The sequence below is a fragment of the Podarcis liolepis genome (assembly GCF_965112155.1).
Source record: "Podarcis liolepis genome assembly, chromosome: 9".
NCBI lineage: Eukaryota > Metazoa > Chordata > Lepidosauria > Squamata > Lacertidae > Podarcis > Podarcis liolepis.
The window spans coordinates 16,582,443-16,605,586 of record NC_139564.1 but is presented as its reverse complement, the minus strand read 5'-3'; the positions used below and the strand labels follow the sequence as shown (position 1 = coordinate 16,605,586).

The 23,144-nt window shown below is 44.3% G+C and overlaps 1 protein-coding gene across 1 annotated transcript in view; it reads left to right on the top strand.

Moving 5' to 3' along the window:
* SNCA (synuclein alpha) overlaps nucleotides 1–23,144 on the top strand; it is a 46,044-nt gene that overhangs the window by 8,341 nt on the left and 14,559 nt on the right. Inside the window, exons 3-4 of the mRNA XM_083459136.1 lie at nucleotides 9,754–9,795; nucleotides 11,062–11,207. Coding sequence (XP_083315262.1) covers nucleotides 9,754–9,795; nucleotides 11,062–11,207 — 188 coding nt within the window. The remainder of the gene's footprint in view (nucleotides 1–9,753; nucleotides 9,796–11,061; nucleotides 11,208–23,144) is intronic.

The window sequence follows — 23,144 nt, the reverse complement described above, 5'->3', positions numbered from 1 at the left end:
CTAACAGATTCAACTACCAGTCCAGTTCACTTCTGAATCATCACAAATGGTGTTGGCCTCCAAAAACAACTCAGTAGCTAGGTTCTGTTCCTGTTCTTCATTCTCCGCCCCCTCCCCCAGGAGTACTCATTTTAAATTGTGTATCTTGCCTTTCCTAAAATTTCTTCCTTCATGAAGAAAGTACATATGGTGGTGAACATATGCTTCTCCCAGGCAGTCACACATCTAGGCCCTGGCCAGACCCAGACTTGCTTAGTATTCGTCTTCAGACCATAACTATACAGTGGTACCTCAGGTTAAGAACTTAATTCATTATGGAGGTCCGTTCTTAATCTGAAACTTAACCTGTGGTAACACTTTAGCTAATGGGACCTCCCGCTGCTGCCGCACCGCCTACGCACGATTTCTGTTCTCATCCTGAAGTAAAGTTCTTAACCCAAGGTACTATTTCTGGGTTAGCGGAGTCTGTAACCTGAAGTGTCTGTAACCTTCAGGTACCACTGTATATGAAAAGTAAAGATGGAGAATTGGCAGCACCTGCCCCCTACCTCTAGGTATAGGGAAGCTTGATCAACATTCAACCATTTCTCCTCCTAGACCACATCTCTTGCTTAGAGCTCATTGACGCTGGTCAACAGAACACAGCAGAAGGCACTCAGAAGCAACCCGGCCACTCTCTGCATTGCTGCACCCTGGCTTCCTTCATTTTCTGGATCGTGCTCTCTTGGGATGCAAGAGCACGGCAGAACTGGATGCATCTCAGATTCCTCCTTGATAATACAGTTTAGGAACGATCTAGATTGGGTTGTGATCAGTGCAGGGCCTGTTGATTCCCCTCTCCCCCCAAAAAAACAAAACCTATGTGTGATTGCATGATTCATAGCTAGCGTGAAGCAGCTTTTCCACAGAAGATTTGGTTGAGAACATGCATTTTCTCTGAGTTTTATTATGCCATCTCCCCCAACCTCCCCTCGCCATCTGGTATGCAAGCGGCTGAAAAGAACTGGAGAGCTTCATAATTGATTTGCCTTGAGGGGAAGTGCTTGGTCTTCCCTACTACCAAGTAGGAGTTTGTGGTTCAGGGCCATCCTAGAGCGTCCCTCCAGTCGCCAGTTAAAGAGCAATGCATGCTTTCACTGTAAAAACAAAATAAGCTACATGGGTGTTTCCCCCACAGATTATTACAATAGTATATTGTCTTTTTTTTGTCTAGGTAAAATCTGTTTTCTTTCTTTGAATAAGCAGCATTCCAGCTTTTTACTCAAGAGATTATTGATTTAAATAGATGATAGCAAATCAAACCAATGGAATTTGAGTGTAGCTCTCCCCACCCCAGCAAATAAAACACTTGTTAATTTATTTCGCAGCTATCCCAGACCCTCTAAACAGGAGCTTGTTCTCCTCCTCCTACAAAGTTCTCACTCGTATCTTCCAGCATATCACAGGTTAAAATAGGAATGAGCCTCTGGTGACTCTCCAATTCTTGTCCTGAGAATCGTTGCACAAGACTAACCCCCTCCATCATTGCTGCCCCCCATCCTTAAAGGTAAAGGGTAAAGGGACCCCTGACCGTTAGGTCCAGTCGTGGCCGACTCTGGGGTTGCAGCACTCATCTCACTTTATTGGCCGAGGGAGTACATGACTAAGCCACTTCTGGTGAACCAGAGCTGTGCACAGAAATGCCATTTACCTTCCCACCAGAGCGGTACCTATTTATCTACTTGCACTTTGAGGTGCTTTCGAACTGCTAGGTTGGCAGGAGCAGGGACCGAGCAACGGGAGCTCACCCCGTCGTGGGGATTCAAACCGCCAACCTTCTGATCAGCAAGTCCTAGGCTCTGTGGCTTAACCCACAGTGCCACCCGCATCTCAGCCCCCCATCCTTACCAATGTGTAATAGAAGCTGGTTAGATGAGCAGCTGGATCATCCACTGTTGGTGGGGCAGCATCTTCCACCACAGCAGAGAAGGTGAGTTTAGGTGATGGTATAGCAGGTCATGCAGCATGCAGCTCTGTCCTCCAACACTTCACTGTCACTCCTTGCCACCTGTAACTGCTATCTAAGGCAGCTGCTTCTCTCTGCCTAATGGCAGGGCCAGCCAAGCCTTTGCTTTGCTTTGCAATAGCCTGCCCTCCACTAGTTTAAAAGCCAAGAGGGTAACAGGCCCAAATAATCTACTTGAAAAGCGAAGTTTCCATAGACTCATTAGCCATTTCAACCTACCTCAGCAGCTGTAGCATGTAAAACAACGCCTTGGTGTTCATGTACATTCGTTTACATTGGGATTGGGGAACATTTATTTGGCCTGAGGGCCACATTCGTTTCCAGCCAATCTTCTGAGGGCCACATACCATTGGTAGGCAGGGCCAGAGGCAAAAATTAGCAGAACCACAAGCGCGCACGCACACACCCTGGTGTCTTCGAAAAACCATATCAACCCCTTTTTTCTCACAAGAAGGCAGCAGGCATTGGGGGCATCATTACCTCACTTGATTTCGTGTCACAATTCCCCCTCCACCCCAAAAAGTGCTTTTTTGGGGTCGCGAACTTGTGTGGTGCCCCAAAATGCGTGCTTTAGGGCACAGTGCCTGAATAATGCACTGTTTTCATGGGGCAATCGCAACACGAAATCATGCAAGATCATGGCGCCCAAAATGCCAAGGTTATCTCTCTCTCTCTCTCAGGGGGAAAAAGGAAGATGGCTTCCAGGAAGGTGGCATCCCAATTTTTGCCTTCAGGGTGCTGGAGGGTATGAAAATACAGATTTTACCTTTGTACAGTGAGCTAGTTTTTGGACACACACTCACACCTCTCTACCCTCCATCCAGACAAGGAAGAAGCATGATCAGAATTCAAGGACATGTTCCAGCCAAAAAACACTCAAGGTGTGGAGCAGGACCAGTGAAAGGGGCAGCCTGGGAATAGTTACAAGGGTCAAGCTACATTTCACCCCCAGGCCTGGGGTTCCCCACCCCTGATTTACAGGGATATATGTGCAAAAGACAAGGGTGCACCCATTCTTCCTTCAGAGATGTAACTTCGCTTAAGAGTCTCTGAGAGGGCAGTTGAACCCTGGAGAATGACAATGCTAGCAATTTGTACAAATACAAGAAGGTTTTAACAAATGGCATTCCCTTTTTACAAGAAACTTTCGGAATTGTAGCTCTGTGAGAGGAATAGGGGGCCTCCTATCAACTCTCAACACCTTTATCAAACTACAGCTCCCAGAATTATTTGGCGGAAGCCATGACTGTTTGAAGTGGTATTATAGTGCTTTAAATGTATGGAGTGAATATGGCCAGAGATTCAATAACTATGGTGGTACTGCTACTCAGTCTAAATGTTTTGAAATTAATGGACCTTAGCCATGTTCATTAATTTCAATCGGTCTACTCTTTATTGCATACAATGTTTTTAGTAAAGAGAAGGGAACTTTCTGTGTTTTTTCCCTTCCTGGGTACCATAGCTATAGCACTTATCATTTTGTTGGCTCTTTCATATAGATAAGCTTGGAAGTTTTGTTGGAATCAGTGCAGCAGAGTGTAGAGCAGATCATTTAACCACATGGCATAATTTTTAAACATGTTAATCATCCAACTGACTTCAAAGCACCCAGCAGGGTCTCGTTTTTATTTATTTCATTAATTTTCTTAACATTCATTAATAGTCACTTTTTGGTAATTGATGTTTTCCCATTAATTATAATTTTAATTATTCCAATTCATTGCAAGCCATTTAATAGAAAGATGGAAGGGATTAGTAGTGACAAAGGTTGCAATTCTATCTTTGCGCTTACCTGGGATTAAGTCCTATCGACTACAGTGGGGCTTACATGTGAATAGACAGGTATATGATTGCAGAAGTAGAGCGTGATGATGTACACATGGTCATGTCATTATACAAAAAGTTTCAGAATCAAATCAGGAATGATTCACACAACGACTTTGTGAGGGTTCTTGTGTCTGAGGGAGGAACGTGTTGATGTTGTTCTGAGTAGACTTTGTAGTCCCACCTTTGCAGGTGCCCATCTTAAGGGTCTTGTTTTCAAACCCTGATATGTATATTGGGTTTTAGCGCCTATTTTTGAAGGTGATTTTATTTTATTTGTGCTAAGCTTTTGTGGTGGGTGTTCCAGATTTGTGCTTTCTTCATATGCATGTGTTTTGAAACCTCACAACAGTTGTGGGTCCTGCATTGTGGGGGAAGAATGAGATGACCCTTTGGGTCCTATCCAACTCTACAACCTATGTTTCTATAGGAGCAGCACACACTCCAAGGTGACTATATGAAACTGCACAAAAGAAAATAACAGCATCTCCAACTAGGGTATCCAATGTGGTACCCTCCTGATGTTTTTGTACTCTACCTACTCTATCGTCCCACACTAGCATAGTCAATGGTCAGGGAGGATGGGATCCGTAGTCCAGCAACATCAGGGGTTCATGACCTGTGTCCCACACAGGCTTGCCAGCTGGTCCTGCTGGTCTCTCAGCCTGAAACCATGAGACCTTCTGCACTGTATTGTTACAGAAGTTGGGTGCCACTCCCACTCTCTGCCAAGCGCTGGCAAGATGCCAGGGAGTTCCCAGCTCTCACCCAGGGTTTGGAGAATTGAAGACACAGCAAATACTGTTGTAGCTTTAAGAATGAGGTTTTATTCACATATATACCCCTTCAAGAGAGGCTTGTTCCCCACAGCAGTGCAGCACTGGAGTGCAAGCCAGCCTGCCAAGATCCATCTCCCCCTTTGTGCTCTTCCTCAGCACATCTTGCTCTAAAGACTCTCCTATAGATCCCAAGATTCCTCCTATATGGACCATCAGCACCTTTTGTGATATTAATGCCTTTATCCCAGGTGAGGCCTTGACTTAGCCTATACTTTTCCACTGGCCTCCAATCTTCCCCTCAGTACCCCCAAATAATCAAAATCCTACCATTTATTAATTTCTAGGGTTTAAGGCAGTCCCCTCTCCTCAATCTGTAACAGTATACCTAGGATCATCTTACAATTCTATGACCATCTCTGAACAAATATCCCTTAGAAACCAGGAGGGAAATATGGAAATCAAAAACCAGATTATTTAATAAAGGCACGGCTGCTCTGCCTTTGTCACGTGAGATGACCTCATGCTTGCTATGGAACCGTAAGGTAGCCTGCTTAGTAAAGATGCCAGACTGTCTGTAGGAGATCGACCCCCTGCTTGCAAATTGGGGAAATGGCCAACCATCAGAGCAAAGGACAAAGAAATTCCTTTATTTCTTCTTCAACTTGTAAGAGAGAGGAAAATATGTCAGGCAAATCAGTGGGAGTGTGTGGGAAAGAAAGAATGAGTGCTCCTATTCTTTGGATGCGGCTGGGATCATCACCCTGGGGCAGATGTTGGAGTCCCAGTGTTTTGCCAGGTCCCAGTGTCTTGCCAGGTTACCCACCTGCCCTCCCCTTGTTTTCTTTTTCCAGGCCCAGAACTTGGACTAGCACCAGATGGCTGGGTCTAGGCAATCATTCAATTCCCTGCAAACCTCCTTACCTAGATTTTCTCTGGCATATGTTGTAAACAAAATGTGCCCTTTTCCCCTTATGGGGTATCCAAGAGCCCATATAGAGTCCTTACGTAGGTTCCCTATTGGTAGGAGAAAATAACAGAGGCCAAACAGAGAATATTGAGAAGCAAAGCAGCTAGTAAGCCTGATCTTTATTGATCTGTTGCAACAGGGTGCTCCCCTCACATGCAGGAAAGGAGGAGGAACCCAGAACAAAGGTGTGTCCGCCCTTATATAGACATTTTAAATTGCCCTGCCCTGGAGCTCAAGACCACCCCTCCATACATCATACCTACATCACAGAAGGGGTGTAGCTCAAGACCACCACCCCCAGATACATCATACCTACATCACAGAAAGGACGGTCTACAGCAGAAATCTGAGTGCGTTGTTTATCTCGTCTGACAGGTTACCTGTTAATGCTCACTTGATTGGATACCCTGGGAAGCCTGGCCAGTCTAAATACTTAGTTCCCGAGCCAGGTCACAGGCTCACCCCATATAGACACAGACAGACATACCCTTAAGACAGGATTTGTGAAGGAAAAGACAATGGGGAGGCTTTTCCATTTTCCTTTGACCTTGCACAGAAAACATTTGGTCAGTCTGGGAATAATAAATGGTTTCAGGTCGGTCTTCCTGTGATGATCTATGTACATGCTTGTTTGGTACATTTATGAACATTTAATATATATCTAATACCTTAAAATTCTTATTACAGTGGGAAATTGAAAGGCAGACTAGACCCAGCTGCAGACTGCTGTCTAGACTAGAGAGCAGAGCCACCACTAGGATAGCCGTGTGCCCCAAACAATCCCCTGTTTGGAAGGGTTATCAGAAAGCAGTCCTCCATTTGAAGGAGACCTCTGTTTGAAAGGCTGTCTGGTCCAAATCTGGGTTAAAGATTTAGAACCTTGAGAAGGAAGAGCAGGAGCCTGGAAGCTGCCGATCAGCAGCTAGCACCTGAATAGCAGATGGTGTCAGTGTGAGAGGTGCTGCGATCCAGTTTAAATAACAGCAATCGCTGCTAAATTTGCATCTATATAAATTTAGCATATGCGCATGATGTGCTGGCCTGTGTCCTCTTTCTTTTCTTCTTTGTGATGCAGAACTGGCCACTCTAGCCCACTTCACCCAAGTAAGCCCACCTTGGCCCACTGACTCAAGAAGTTCCCCGTCACTTTGCCTCAGGATGCCTTGACTTTGTAGGCAGCAAAAATATTTTGTTTATTTATGATGTTTCTAGACCACCTTTCCTTCAAGGAGAACAAGGTGACAGACATGGTTCCCTTCTGTGCTTCATACTCAGGACAACCCTGCGAGGTACGCAAAGGTCAAAAACATCAGCCAGTGATTTGAACCCTCGGGTCCCCGGTTCAGTGCAGCATCCTGACCACTGTACCAAATGCTACATTGTTCATCTTGCTGTTCACTATTTCTCTTTAAGTTACATGGGTTACATTCATTTCATTGTAAAGGACACATCTAAACAAGTCATTAACTACATAACATTTGCAGATTTAAAACCAACAACAATATGATTGAATACTGATTGCATTCGCTTGACTGATATCCATTCCTGAACACAGATGAACACACCACCTGCAGCAATTACTACTTCCTTACTCACTTTTATTGGAATTTCCATAACATCCCTAACCATAAACCAGGAATTATGGATTGTTTTCTCGCAGTGTGAAGTGGTAACGAAGTGGTTGTGATTTGCTTGTCCACAGCAAGCCATCGTTTATGGCCTACCATGATTTGCAAACATAGCCAACGTCTGCCCCTTCAGCCCTGCAGTAAAATATTATATGGATGCCTTTTAGAAAACGATTTGTCAGATTCTTTTACCCATACACTACTATGTTCTCACTTGAAAGGTATAGAAATGATACATGGCGTACCTCTGCCAGTCTTATGGATTGCAAAAGATTGCTCTGCCAGGATTTCGTACCTGGAAAAGTAACTGCATCTCTCATAGATGATTCACATTTTGCTTTTTTCCTACATTTTGTAGATACTAGAATCATTTTGATGTTTTCATTCTTGGCACCATGGTGTCTGCAGAAAGTGGTAAACATGGCTCTACCCTGCAGTCACTACATATATTAGACAGAGAAGGAAGGACCACAGAATTATAGAATTGTAGAGGTGGAAAGGACCCTGAGGATCATCTCATTCAACCCCCTACGGTCCAGGAATATGCTGCTGTCCCTTGGGGGGATCAAACCTGCAACGGTGGCATTAACAGCACAACACTCTAACCAACTGAACTATCCAGGCTAGCAGGTGACAGGTGTGTTTCACATACATAAAATCCCAGTTTCAATCCCTGGCATCTCTGGTTGAAACAATCAGACAGATGATAAGAAAGATATCAGTTTGAGATTTGGAGAGCTGCTGCCAGTCAAGAGTAGACTAGACTGGGCTCAATGGGCTCAATTGTCAGATCTGGTATAAGGCAGCTTTGTATGTTAATGGTGTTGTATAGGCCTTCCCCTCCTGCCTGCCAAGGTAGAGTGAATCTTGAATCTGCAAAACGGAAGTTATCCTCTTTGTGCAAAATGAAACACCATGTTCCCTTCTCTCTTGCTAGCCCACACTCTCCCAGTCTTTTCCAGATCACAGAACTGCAAACAGCCCTACTTTATAGTGCTATAAGCAGACTTCAGGTATTGATAGCATCCTGAGTATGAAACTAAGTTCTAAGGATGCTTCCAGACAGGTGTTGTGGGGGCAGTGGAGCTCATGCATACAGGTTTTTCACAGCATGCACATGATGTTGTTGGCATCAAAATGCCAGCTTCCATTCCCTCCTTCCCCAATTTAACCCAATTACCCTTTCTGTTGCAAATCAAGTCAGTTAAAAACAACAACCACGATCCTGTTGCCAACCTCTTTCTGACATCTGAAAGACCTATTTGCAATCTTAAGCCCCCTGCGTCTGAAAGCACCCTAACTTTATATTATCATTACAGTTGCATGAAACTGTTATATCTGGCCATCAGCCATTCTTTTTCTAGGAAGATTGCTTGTTTAATGGCTCAGTTGTGAGTGGTTGGTGTTTTCTCAGTGGGAGCTGAATGCTTGATACATATACAGTGGATGCTTGGGTTGCGAACGTGATCCATGCGGGATGCGCATTCGCAACCTGCAGCGTTCGCAACCCGTGTCTGCACGTCTGCACATGCGCGGGTTGCGATTCGGCGCTTCTGCACATGCACAAAGCGCGATTTAGCGCTTCTGCACATGCGTGACCGCCGAAACCTGGAAGTAACCTATTCCGGTACTTCCGGGTTTGGGCAGTCTGCAACCTGGAAAAATGCAACCTGAAGCGGCTGTAACCTGAGGTATGACTGTATAGCGATTTCTCTTGAGTGTTGGCCATCAGAGCTTTGAGAGGGTGATCTCCAAAGCAAACAGTAAGGGGGGAAGCTGATGCAAGGTGTGTGTGAAGTACTCTCTTTCCTCCAAAGGATGGCGTGAGCTGGAACTTCTCACCATTTGGAGCAGGGCAGAGCACATATGTCTTCCTGTTTAGTGATTGGCCACCGGTACTATGGTTGTTGTTCATTGGTTTGTTAATGTCAGCGTGGAGTGCAGGCCGCACCCTTCTGGTCTGAGTGAGAACCAAAGAAAACAGTTTTCCAGTTTTGTTGAAATTGGTTTTGAGGGACTTGCTTTGTTTACATGCAAACAGAAGAAGCAGTCTCTGTGGGTGGATTGTGGGGGGTTGCTGTTGGGCTTTGGCGGAGCGGCAATGCAGTCCAATACATTTTGACTTAGAAGTCTGTCTCATTGAGTCAAATAGGACTTGCTCCCAAGTAAATGTGGATACAAACCACCATGCATCCACCTAGCTCAGTCAGTAGAGTATGAGACTCTTAAATTTCAGGGTTGTGGGTCCGAGCCCCACATTAGGCAAAAAGATTCCTGCTTCGCAGGGGGTTGGACTAAATGACCCTCACAGTCCCTTCCAACTCTATGATTCTATTATCTTTGGCTCAACAAATACAGAAAACTATTACAAGTTTTCACAAGAAAACTGGCTCTGTAAAAAAAGTTGCCCTCCGAGCTTGCTATTCCTTGGGGAAGTGGGGTGCATATGAAATATTGTAACTCTCTGCCTGTGTGTTTACTAAAAACCATTTTACTGAGCCCCACTGCTTATTAATTCTTCTCCTTTTTAATATATATTTTAAAAAACAGGTTCGAAGACCAGGGACGGAGTTGTTCATGGGGTTACAACAGGTAAGCCCATCACTGCATCTCTGTTTCTAAATCCATGCTAAACCTCCCACCTATCCCTTCAAGAGACCTTTATTTCTGAGTAGGCTCTGATTCATGGAGGCAAGTAGGTGTGGGATAAAATCAAGCATGCTGGAAAGCACACAACTCAGTCTTGCTGGGGAACAAATGTGCCTGCAGCTATAACTTCAGCACAGGCAGAGAACCTTTTCTCTGTCAATGGCTGCGTTTCCCCTGGAACAATCTCCCTAGCCTATTGGGATGAGGAAGAAATTCAATTCAGTTCATATTTAAAGGCGAGTGCCTAACAGGCACTTCCCAAAACAATACATGAACTGAAACACAACAATTCACACTTCTCTGCATTTTGCAATGCTCAGTAATGTATATTAAAAATGCACATGCTAGGATAAAGCGTACCTAAAAATGCACATTTTAGTGAAAATAAGATGCAAAGAATGTAGAGAAAAATTGCTTTGCAAAATTGTGTATATTAGGCAAAGTTGCATATGCGTTTCTTAGGAGAAATTTGCACTAAAATGCTGGTGAATTTTCAGGTGGACATAAAAAAGAAATCCTGCATTCTTCCCTGCCCACCCCCTTTAGTGCCCAGCTCCATTCACAAGGAAATGTTAAGTGGGCTGGCAGCTGATCTTGTCTACTCTCCCTTCTCCTGCCCCGCAAAGCACAAAGTCCCAGGACAAAGATAGGAGGATTGCAAATCTTTGCCATCCACAGAAGGCTAAAATATAACATGCATAACATATTTGCTCATGTATTTCCCCCTCCCCCAGCAGTTCTTTAAAAGAAATATGGTTGCTTTCAGTGGAGCACTAAGCGAAATGCTCCTTCATTGCAAGGATTTCTCCTATTGCAAAGGAACATTTCCTTCCTTTTTCTGCCCCCCACGCACCTGCTAAGTCTAACATAAATCCCAAACCTGTTTGGAAAAGTGATGAAGTGTAAACCTGGAAAAATGAGAAACCAAGAGAAACCCAAAATTGATGGGCTCTCCTATCCCTAGAGGTTCCACATGCAAAGTTACATGCTCCGTCACTGATTCTGCAACCGAAGGAAAGGTTGTGTTCAGGCTAGCAGGCCTGGACAGGTGCGTGTGGTGCTGGGGGAGAGTCCCACATGCCATGAAGTCTTGTGAAGAAACCTTCCTGAAGGGAGACTCACGCAGAGCCAACTTGCTTTCACATGATGTCGAGAGCTGTGAGCAGGCCAAGTTTACCTCAAAACCAAAACCTTTTGCCTTTTCCACAGTGGCAGAGAAAACTAAAGAGGGAGTGTCAAACATGGGAGGAGCTGTAGTGACTGGTGTCACAGCCGTGGCACAAAAGACAGTGGAAGGTGCCGGAAATATCGCCGCTGCCACTGGCTTTGGCAAGAAGGACCAGATGGCCAAACAGGTTAGTTTATCTACTATAAAGTTGAGAGGGATGGATTTAATGCTGATATTTTTCTGTGGTACTTTTAAGGTAAAGGTAAAGGTACCCCTGCCCGTACGGGCCAGTCGTGTCCGACTCTAGGGTTGTGCGCCCATCTCACTTAAGAGGCCAAGGGCCAGCGCTGTCCAGAGACACTTCTGGGTCACGTGGCCAGCGTGACGAAGCTGCGCTGGTGAGCCAGCACCAGCGCAGCACACGGAAACGCCGTTTACCTTCCCGCTATAAAGTGGTACCTATTTATCTACTTGTACTTAAGGGTGCTTTCGAACTGCTAGGTGGGCAGGAGCTGGGACCGAAAGACGGGAGCTCACCCCGCCGCGGGGATTCGAACCGCCGACCATACGATCGGCAAGTCCTAGGCACTGAGGTTTTACCCACAGCGCCATCCGCGTCCTTTTACTTTTACACCTTTTAAATGCAGAAGTGGGAGAACCTGTGGCCCTCCAGATGTCATTGGGCTACCGATCCCATAATACTTGACCACTGACAACACTGGCTGGGGTTGATAGGATTTGGAGTCCACAGCCTTGTTTTAAGATTATCTACAACTTAAGCGCAAACCCCGTCCCATTTTTTACTACCTGTTTTTGTTGTTACGTCCTGGACTGCTGGACATATGATGGGATGCCATTCTATTATGTGTTGCCCTGCCCCTCACTTCAAAGAACTGGGTTTAGCATTACCTCACCCTGCAATATACTCTAAGTCAGCACAATGCGCAGCGCTATGACAGCCAACCACATGTTTGTTTAATATTTCACGCTTTTATATCTCACCCTTAAAGCAGATCAAGGCAACACACACGCCTTCTCTGTCCCTCTGCCCTAGTTTTATCTTCACATTGGTCTCTGTGAGACCAATATAGCGACTGGCTAACCCACACTCGGAGGTGAGTGTCGTTTCTGAGTATGGATTTAAAACAAAGTGTCCCCAGTCTTAGACCCCATAAGCACTATACAGTGGTGCCTCGCAAGACGAAAAGAATCCGTTCTGTGATTCTCTTCGTCTAGCGGTTTTTTTCGTCTTGCGAAGCAAGCCCATTGAAGGATTAGCGCTATTAGCGGCTTATCTGCTGATCGGATCAGCTGATAAGCGGCTTAGCGCTATTAGCGGCTTTTAGCAGCTTATCTGCTGATCGGATCAGCTGATAAGCGGCTTAGCGGCTTAGAAAAAGGGGGGAAAGGGGGGGGAACCAGCAGGAACTCGCAAGACATTGTCGTCTTGCGAAGCAAGCCCATAGGAGATTCATTTTGCGAAGCACCTCCAAAACGGAAAACTCTTTCGTCTAGCGAGTTTTCCGTCTTGCGAGGCATTCGTCTTGCGGGGCACCACTGTACATTGGTTGTTGTTGTTGTTGTTGTTGGCATCTGTCTGTCTTGGGAGACAATGGAGTGTGCCTCTGGGGCCAAAGTCAAACTGCTGGGGAATCGCAGAGCCTGCTGTGGCTGCAAAGACCGATAACTCGCGATGGCAGCCTCTCGCATTGTTTTTGCTGAGTTAACAGCACCAAAGTGGCCACGCCAGGGGTGCAAGCCGTGGCAGTGTGTATGGAGGTCCTGGACTGCCCAGACCACAAGACGCTTTTCTCAGCCTTGCTGATGTGGTTCAAAGGAAAGCAGAGCAATACTTTTGACAGCAGCTTGGCAGAGAGAGGCGTACAAGGCGCTTTCCAACGGTCTTAGCGTCTTTACTCTGGATTTGTGTAGGGTTTACTGCTGGCCGCGTCCTGCCTTAAATAGGGCAGGCCACGCCCCCAGAGCCAGCCAATTGGCTGGCCAGGGTGTGACACGGCCGGGAATCTCCCAATCGCACGGGGCTGGGCTCCAGCCACCACATGCATGGTGGGGCCGTGAAGACCACAAACCCACTTCCTCTGTAGGGCGGAAGTGGCTTTCTTCTCCTGAAGTTGACCCACGAGGCATTTAAAGCAGGACTGTGCCACTGTAAACAACCATGGCTTTTGCCAAACAATCCTAGTTGTCAAGGGTGCTGAAAGTAGTTAGGAGACTCCTTGTTCCTCTCACAGAGCCACAGGGCTCAGACTTCACTGGGAAGAGAGATGGATTGTGAAGCTGCTCTGAGAATGTTAAACTCCATTTTCAGTTTCTTGTCTTCTATAAAAGCCTTGTTGTAAGTAACTTCTCTCCAGAGATATTGTAGTGGCCTTTTTTTGGCAGTTCTTCTCCACTTTATTATTATTATTGATAAAGGAAACTGTGTTTTACTGTGCATTTTGTTTAAGCTCTTTTCTAATGCCATTTTCCAACATTTACAATGAACAAGCTACAAACCACTAGGGAACCTGGTGGATCGCGGTTAAGAAGAAAGCCTCTCTCTGTATTTTTTATTACTTGTGCATCTTTCACACAAGTAATACTTGTAATTATGTTGGAATCAGGAAGGCTGTTTTTATTCATTCTATCTGCATGGCTCTCAGAAAACATACTCATGTTGGTATAGCAAAGAAATAGGAAGACAACAGTGTGTGTTTGTGAATTGCTCCCTCATTTTGGCCTCACTCTTGTGGTCAACCTTCACTGGGGCTCTCCGCTGTAGGGTGGGCTCCCCCAATTAAAAGGAAAAGGGAACATTAAAAAAAATTCCCTCTACTTAGAAAATGTGGATTTCTCCCTGACTTTCCAGTATGTCTTCAGCAAAGAAGTTTGCATGACTATTGATCAAAATTAGCCCTTTTGAGGCAGCTAAATTAATTGTGCTATTATATCATTTTTGGCTCTTCTGATCTGATCTTATGCTGGCTATTTTGTTGTTGTTGTTTTTGGCTGTGATTTATTGTATTTAGATTCTGCTATTGAGAGCCATTCTGAAGGTTGTTGGGTTTAAGCCAAACCCTTAAACATGCTGACGTGCTAATAAAGAAAATTGGGCTGAAAATTGTGTTTGCAATATGACGACATTGAACAGCAACATTCCAAACTATTGGCAACTTGGAAATCAGAGTTCTTTTCAACATCTAACAGCTGCATCCCACAAGTTGGTGGATGGATTGTTTCTGGGTGTTGTTGCTGGAAAGGGTGCAGAACTTTTGGAAAGTTCTGTCATAAAAGTATGGCAAATTACTGAGTTCTCCAGAGATCTTCATCGAGCAAGATATTAACATCAAGTGGGGAATGTGCAAGCAGAAGAAAAAATAAAAAATGCAAAGAATTAGGTTAATACAGTAGCCATGCGGGCACTTTGTAGACACAAACAATGTTTGAGAGACAGAGCTGTAGTCTGGGAAGTTCCCACTCAGGGCTTGCTCCTGTTCTGAAATGGCAAGATGGCTTCAAATCATTATTGTCTCTTATTCCTCCCACCCCCTCGTCAGCAATATGAGAATTGTAATACTGCTCAGCCTTGCGGGGGTGTTTGAATAATTATGTGCTTAGATACAATATATCTGTATATTACCTCCAACATCTATATGTAGACAAGAAAAGTACAAACTGGGGAGTCAGGAAAGGTAGAGAAGGTATGTTGCTTTAGTCCCATCACTGATAAAATCAATCTTAAATGCAACTGATCCCCCCTTGAAACATTGATTCATTATCATTTAAAGCACAACTTATTTACGGATTATACCAATCTTCCATTAAATACTTGTTCAACCCACGTCGGGATGAATTCATGAGGTGAGTCAACAATGCAAGATAAATGCATCCGCCTCTAACAGCTTTTTCACTCACATGTCACAATAGCTTAATTATTTGGTCGTCTGCTAGATCCCAGTGGACAGTATTTCCATTGTCCAGAGCTCTCAAGGCATAATTTTAAAAGAGATCAGATCAGCTTCTAATATATACACAGAACGTCTGCCTTAGGGGGAAGAGGTGAAGGGAGTTGAAAAAGCGCGAGAAGGATTTATTACAGAGTTAGAGAAGGATTATTTCCAGACTTTGAGAATATTTTGATCGTCTCCCACACCCCACTCCAAACAGCTTTAAAAGGGCAGTCCCTGGAAAGGTGATTCAGCTGTGAGACACTTGTCCTGACGTTCAATAGATGGAAGTAGAAGGATTATTATTGCGTGGCGAGTTCCCGCCTCCCCCCAGAAGAAATAAAGACACGACACACTGAATATAAGGTTAAATGGGCAAATTAGGCCACAACTTTATTGATTACTGGAATGAGTGGTATTGGCCTTAGGCATTGGTCCTATCGACTAGCCGGCTCCAGCCCAATTGCGTGAAGGGTTAACCACCAGTCGAGGGAGTCCTGCTGAGGCACGTCAAATAGGAGCTCCCTCGGGGTCACCGCTCGGGGGCGTGCCTTAGGCCCACACCTCCATAGGCTTCGGACAGGGCAACGCCCCCCGGAGTCCTTTATCGGACTACCCTTTGTTGCTGGGGGAAGCGATGGTGCTTCCTCCCCCCTTCACATCCTCTACAGCTCCCAGGATACTTTGGGGGGAACTATGTGTTTTGTGTGTATGGCGTGGATGTGACCAGAGTACAGTAACCCTAAAGAGCTGGGCTGCACATAAATCAAGGCCTGGATAGCTGTGTACAGCATGTTATTCAGTAAATTAGCATATATTTTTAGGGCATGTTGTGTGAAGAGCATTCACAGGATTGAATGCATATTTAGCACTTTTTCTTTCCACCTCCTACACAAGCTATGAGACGAGCTTTCTGAGTTGCTGGAGTTCTCTGCGAAGATGGGGGTTGTGCTTAATTTTTCAGGCTCTTGACTTGCTCTCTGAGATCGAGTGAGAACTGATGGTGAACTGCAGAGAGAACTCTAAACAAGAGGAGGATGACCTACACTGGAGTAAAGGCCACAAGAATCAGATCAGGGGAGAGGGCAGCAGGGGAGTCAAAAGAATAGCACCCTCTTGGGATAACCATTATGTGTTTATTTAAAAAAATATATGCAGCACACGCTTCCTAAAACAATTGTCTTTTTTGCAATTTGATATCTAGTATATTAAGATTGAGAAGTTTTCCACAGCTATGTTCTGTAGGTTCTCGCTTTGACATTTCCCAGTCTGTTTCCATGGGGAATTGTGTGCTTTGTGTTGCAAGAGCACCTGTCAACACACACCTTGCAGGGTCCACATGTTTGAAGCTTGTAATTTCATTTCAGCGGGGCTCTTTGAGGCTTAAAGTCATTGGGAGATGGCAAGAGCAGCCTGGCAACGATATTCTGGAGTCTCTTCGGAGAGTGTTTTATTTCCTGCACAGAAGAATAGTTGACGTAACTGTGTTGTCCATGGCTGACTTCCAATTTTCCATGTTCAGACCATTAGCAGTTGCTGCGTTGCAATATCTTGTTTGCTATCATCTCTCCCTACTCCTTCAGACTCCAAACATAATTCAGACAAGGACAGGCGAATTGTATTAAGCTGTTTCGGGTCGCCTTAGGCTTTCCAGTTTCTTAAACACTGTGGCAGACATGTCTTTAGGTGTAGGTCTTGGAAATATCTTTTCAAAACGTCTCTCATCTCTGGGTTGTCTCTTTTCTTCCTTCCTCTTTTCTTTGATCTTGGCTATTGTTTTGTTAAATGGTTGGGCTGGATCCATCATAGAAATGCCATTTGCCACGAAACAAAGCCCATGAAGTAGACTCAGGAGAATGGGATTACCAAAACAAGGCAAAGTCAGGAAGTCAATTTTCATAATGTGAGGAAGTATAGTGCCATTTTGGAAGTATTTTTATCTCGGCGTCAAATGCCATTAAAATGTGCATCTTATTGTACGATTAGCTAGGCTGCTCAGGAACTGGTGCGTGTGTGTTTAAAATTCATGTAAAAAGTATTATTCATGCCCGATTATAAGCTACTTACTATTAGTAATGTTAAATATATATGGCTAGAGCAGTGGCAGGGAACTTGTGCCCCACTTATATATTGTTGGACTACACCTCTCATCATTCCTGGCCATTGATCATGCACGCTGTGGCTGATGGGAAGAGGAGTCCAACAAAATCTGGAGGACCATAGATAAGTGGCCAAGTGTGTCTTTCTAATAGTCACTCCTGAGGGTCAAGTTACACTTAAGGGGTCATTTTTCAAAGGCTAAGTGTTGCATGTGGAGTAATTTTTGTTGGAATCAAAGCTCCCCTTCCCTATATGATTTGATTCTGATGTGGTCCTGCACACTATGCATTTAATGTAATGTGTAGTTTGACCCTGAGTCAGAGCTGATTCAATGCTGTTAACAAGAAAAGGGAAAAGAAAAATCAAGAATCACAGAATCTTCTTCTTTTTTAGTTTCCATAGAAAAAAGAAGAATCTAAGGAATCTAAGGTCACTTTCTGTGGAAATGTGCTGTGCTGTGTTTTCCCGTATTTTCCACAATGATTTCACAGACTTCATGTTCAAATGATGAGGTTTTAATTTTATTTTAAAAGCTATGCCAGCAATTTTCTAGCATGGGAAATATGTTCCTTCGTCGTGAGAATTTTTTGCACTTCTCTGTGGCACAAAGGTTGGTCAATGAATGAAAATGTCTTCATATAAATTGAAAAAGTGCACAGTATGAGGGCCAAGATTCAAAGAACTAGATATGTGTTTTCACACATCCAAGAGGAATTTGGAGTGGTTCAGATTTGGGGAACCTGTGTCCTTCTGGATGTTGTTTGACTCCAGTTCCCATCCTTCCCAGCCACTATGGACAGGATGACAGGAATTGGAGTGCAGTACAATCTAGAGAGAGACAGGATCTGCATCTGGTGCCCCAGATGTTATGGAAGGTGTTGACCCATCCTATAACCAGCTTGGAAGTTTTGGGTTGTTTTGATATATAAATGTAGTGTGATGTGAGTTGTACAACCTCCGGAGGACACTGCATTGACTACCCTTGCTAGACAATTCTGAGGTAGGTGGTTCAGTGGTCTGACAATGGCATAATGCAGCTTTCTGTGTAACTGAGGAATACACCCCACTAGGAGTAGTTGTAGTATAATAATTAGAGTTTCTGGCTGTGACCAAGGAAATTCGGGTTCTAATCCTCACTTGGTTATGGAACTCACTGGATGATCTTGGCCTGTCACTCTTTCTCAGCTTGCCAGTCAGAAGGTTGGCAGTTCGAATCCCGTGATGGAGTGAGCTCCCGTTGCTCTGTCCCAGCTCCTGCCAACCTAGCAGTTCGAAAGCACGCCAGTGCAAGTAGATAAATAGGTACCGCTGTGGTGGGAAGGTAAATGGCGTTTCCGTGCGCTCTGGTTTTCATCACAGTGTTCTGTTGTGCCAGAAGCAGCTTAGTCCTGCTGGCCACATGACCTGGAAAGCTATCTGTGGACAAACGCTGGCTCCCTCAGCCTGAAAGCGAGATGAGAGCAGCAACCCCATAGTTATGTTTGACTGGACTTAGCCATCTAGGGGTCCTTTATCTTTACCTTTACCTTTACCCTCATGAAGTAAGCTCCTACCTTTAATCTCTAGTGTCTGCATTTAAAAGGATCTCATGGAGATGTTATGGGAAAGACCTTGGTGGTCAATCTCCATTCAGGGTATGAAGTGAACCAGATAGACTCTGCATAAGGAAGCACTTTCTGTTCCAAAAGTTGCTGGAAACCTCAGGAAGGGAGAGCGCTCTTGCATTCAGGTCCTCCTCAGGGTCAGAACAATTGATTGGACCAGATGAGCCATTGGCCTGACCCAGCAAAGCTCTTCTTGTATTCTCAAAAAGCACCATGTTTTCTGAAAAATGAGGTCTCCCCCGCCATTGGGTTATTAAACCACTAATTTACCAGACGACGCCAGAATGAAACAAGACATCAGTGAATAAATGAATTCCTACATCCTACGCAGCTGAATGCCGCAAATAGCCAATATTTTCCCCCTTACAAAATTACACAACAAAAGAGTAACAAAAGGCCACTGGAGGGTTCATTTCAAATGCCCTTTTTGTCCATTCAGGACGTGTTGCTGTGTTCCTGTTGCAGAGGAATGCCCAGAGTTTTGAATGCTGCATTGTACAGTTTATTATCAAGACTTCATTTCATATCTGGTATATTAAGGCATAGCTTCTTGGCCAATGAACTAAGCGCTGGCCCTTCAGTTTCTGGGAGGGGAAAGTGTTGCTGCCAGATCAGTGGAAACACTGAGGAAATGGAACCAAAGCTTTTATTAGGTTTTTATTTGGTTCACTATCAGAAAACTGGTTTTAAGAAAAAGGTTGTCAAGTAAAGCAGGAAATGCAATTCACCTTTCTTAAACCACACGCAAGTTAATTTCACACACACACACACACACACACACACACACACACAGCCTTCTTTTTTATCCAGGCATCCCACTGAACAAGATAATAGCAAGGTTGCACAGAGACCTAAACAACTTGATATGCTCTTCCTACTTAGTGACAAACCCAGATAAGTAATTATTGGGCTTTGCGTGCTATAAAGACCACTTCTCTCTCTGAAAAGCCTGCTGAGAGAATGAGAGGAGGGAAGGCTTGAGCACAAGAGATCCAGTACTGAGGAGTAAGGCCCGGACAGCTGCAGCCCATGACTAAGGGCCACGTCTTGTGTGACGTGGAAGGGACAGGCCACATCTGATCCATACATTTAAAGCACTGTTATATCACTTTGGGCTTCCCCCAAAGAATCCCTGGAGCTGTTATTTCTTAAGGGTGATGAGAGGCTGCAAATCCCACAGTAGCTTAACAGTCCTTCTTCTCAGGGAACTTAAAAAAATATATGAATGTGTTTTGGATTCCCGCCCCCTACCCTTGTTTTGTTTTTATGCTGGTTTTCAAGTATGTGATATTTATTTATTGCTGTGAGTAGCTTTGAGTAGCTTTTGTTTCTTTTTTGAAAAAGCAACTAATAAATACAGTCGTAACTCGGAAGTCGAACGGAATCCGTTCCGGAAGTCCGTTCAACTTCCAAAACATTCGGAAGCCGCGAAAGTTGCGTCGGACGTCCAGGTTCCAAAGAATGTTTGCAAACCGGAACACTCACTTCCGGGTTTGTGGCGTTCAGGAGCCAAAACGTTCAACTCGCAAGGAGTTTGGGATCCAAGGTACGACTGTCTGAATAAAAATAAATATTACATGTTTTTAAGCAGATGCTGCATGGTAACTGATCAGGGTTGGCACAGCGGTGGATTTCGTCCAGTGGTAGGGAGCTGGTTTGATTATAATTCAGGTCTGGTTCCACTTCTGCAATTGTTCCCACTTTGCTGCACCAGAAAGCAACAAATTAGCAAATGGTCAGCCTTTAAGAATTGATAGGGCATCCTAGGTGGTCAACTAGCTCATTCTCTAAGCCAGATTTGTTAAGTATAATAGATTTAACTGAGATATATGTGTATTAATGAAGGTTTAAAATGGGAAATGGCTAAATGTGTATTGCTAATATTGGGGGTTTTCCACAGTAGTTTTTCCAAGGGGCTCTAAGCTCCTAAATGGGTTAGTGATTACCTACTGATTGTTTTCTAGTTACAGGTAGGTAGCTGTGTTGGTCTGCTGTAGTCAAAACAAAATTTTTAAAAATCCTTCCAGTAGCACCTTAGAGACCAGCTAAGTTAGTTATTGGTATGAGCTTTCCTGTGCATGCACACTTCTTCAGATACACGTGTATTTGAAGAAGTGTGCATGCACACAAACGCTCATACCAATAACTAACTGAGTTGGTCTCTAAGGTGCTACTGGAAGGAATTTTTTTCAATTGTTTTCTGTTACTCTAAACTGTTGTCACCTTAGATCAGGTGACCAAGGTACTGAGTTGCAAATTTGCCATCTTGAAAGGGTGGTGGCAGTTAGTTCTTTGTCTGAATGCCACAAGGAACAGAAGATGTAAATATAGCTCTCAAGGAAAACAGCTCCGGGGAAATGGATGCTGTTAAAGAGAGAGGAAACTTTGCTTATAGGTCTGTTGAGCCTGTGCTGCCCAGCACAAGAAATTGTAAGGATATCTTGGTTGTATCTTTGATGCTTATGTTTTGTTTTGAAGAGTTCTGCCAGTAAAAAAGTTGTCCATGTGGGCATGGACAAAGATTTCTTCCAAAAGGAGTCAGTGCTTCCAGTCACTTCGAACAACACAATATTGAAATCTGCAACAAGTTTCTCATGCCACTAAATTGCTATCTTCATTTTCTTTCTTGGTTGGCCTCTGTGAGAACAGGATCCTGGTCTAGGTGGGCCACGGGCCTGATCTAGAAGGCTCCTCTTACGTTCTAAAAGAGTTTTGTCCCTGCCTCTAATGTTTGAACTCTGTGGCACAGCCAATGACACTGATTAGCAGCAGGCAACAGCAGCCAATTTCATTTATAAGCCAGCCTGAGACATCCAAAGGGTATATATGATCCATATTTTTTTAGGATGAGCTTCAATTCAAGGCACACTATAGCCAGAGACCCTGCGGGCATCATCAGAACACTGTTATACTACTTCACACTCTTGATGAAGTACCTGTTGAGGACTCAGCTGCTTTTTCACCATCAAGAGGGAGGAAATGTCACAAATGAATTGTAGGTAATAGGTAATCACAGAGACAGGAGATCCAACCGTTATATGGCTCAGTTATGGAAATGCTCCTGTCTTTTGCTTCCCTAAATCCATTCTTCTGTCTTTCAGAAATTGCTCTTAAATGCCAAATGTTTTCCCGATTCCTCACTCTGTTTCCCCCCATGTAGGAAGAGATGAGTATGGCAATCCAAAGCAGTAAATCTAGCTTTCCACAAGCCATTATTCCTTTCATTGCAGGGTATAAATTGGATTAGTAATGATAGTTTGGGGAAACTTTGTACTTGTTCCTCTTGCTTTTATGCAGCAGGAGACCTGAAGCCAAAATCTCTCCTTCTGATACCTACATTTATTATACTTCTCTTTTACACTTATGATCTCCACCAGATACTGTACTTCCTGCAATTCACAGCTGAACATCTGCTGCCCTTATGTGACACCCAGAATCAGCTGCCTGATGTGGCCTCCTTCCTTTGCCCAACAGTAGGATCAGCTCCAGCTAGAACCTTGGTTCTGGGATCCTCTCATCTCTCTGTCTCTCTTAACAGCAATGCCAGAAGTGTGATAATGTAGGTCAGGACTAGGGCACAGATGGAGTGTTTAACACTTTGCCTCTGTGTCATTTCCCTGTTGACTTCCCCCACAAAACTGTCTGTAGGAAATAGCAGTGTTGGAGGTCAACAGCACATGGAAGGAAGAAGCTTTCATTGGGAAAACAGAAAGCAGAAAGGGCCCTACGATCACAACTGTATGTTTCAATCTAGATCCTGTTCACAGAGCACAACCACATCAGCTGGGGCTGATGGGAATGTAGTCCAAACAGCTAGAGGTCATTAAGTTAGTGAAGACCAGGCTATGGATTAATGTCAAACTGTTCAGTGAAGCCAATGATTGCTTCTCCAAAGAGCATTTCTAAGACAAGAAGGTTTTCAGAAAAATGCAAGCTGCTGTTTTTGTTTTTGTTTTTTGTTGTTGTTTGTTAAAATACCTTCCAGAATATTGTACACCATCTCACCATCTTGTTTGAAGACCCACTACAGCAAGGTATTGACTCAGAATACACATTCCATCACTTAAAAATGGAGATCTTTGGGAGAGATCATTATTATTCAGGAAATATGCATATGCACCAGAAGCAGAATTGCAACAGCACAAAGAAGCCTGTGTGACAGCTCTTGACCTTTGAGTCCTCTGCTGGATGCCTTTGTAGTACCTGGGAAGGGGAAATTCCACTTGGTTGAAACCCAGCAAGCTGACCTGCGCTGATCCTTTTGCTCGGAATTGACTGGAAAAGTGAGAAGGTGCTCATATAAGCAATAAAAGAATTGTGAAGGAAAGATGGCAGTGAATATCTTGCTTGAGATTGGCATTCACCTCCCAGAGGGTGGCAGTTTTGGGAGACTGGGGGAGGACTTGGGCAAGATTGGTTCTCCTCCTTCAGTGAGCCTAGTCTTCTCACTGATAGGGGCAGCTGTTGGCAGTT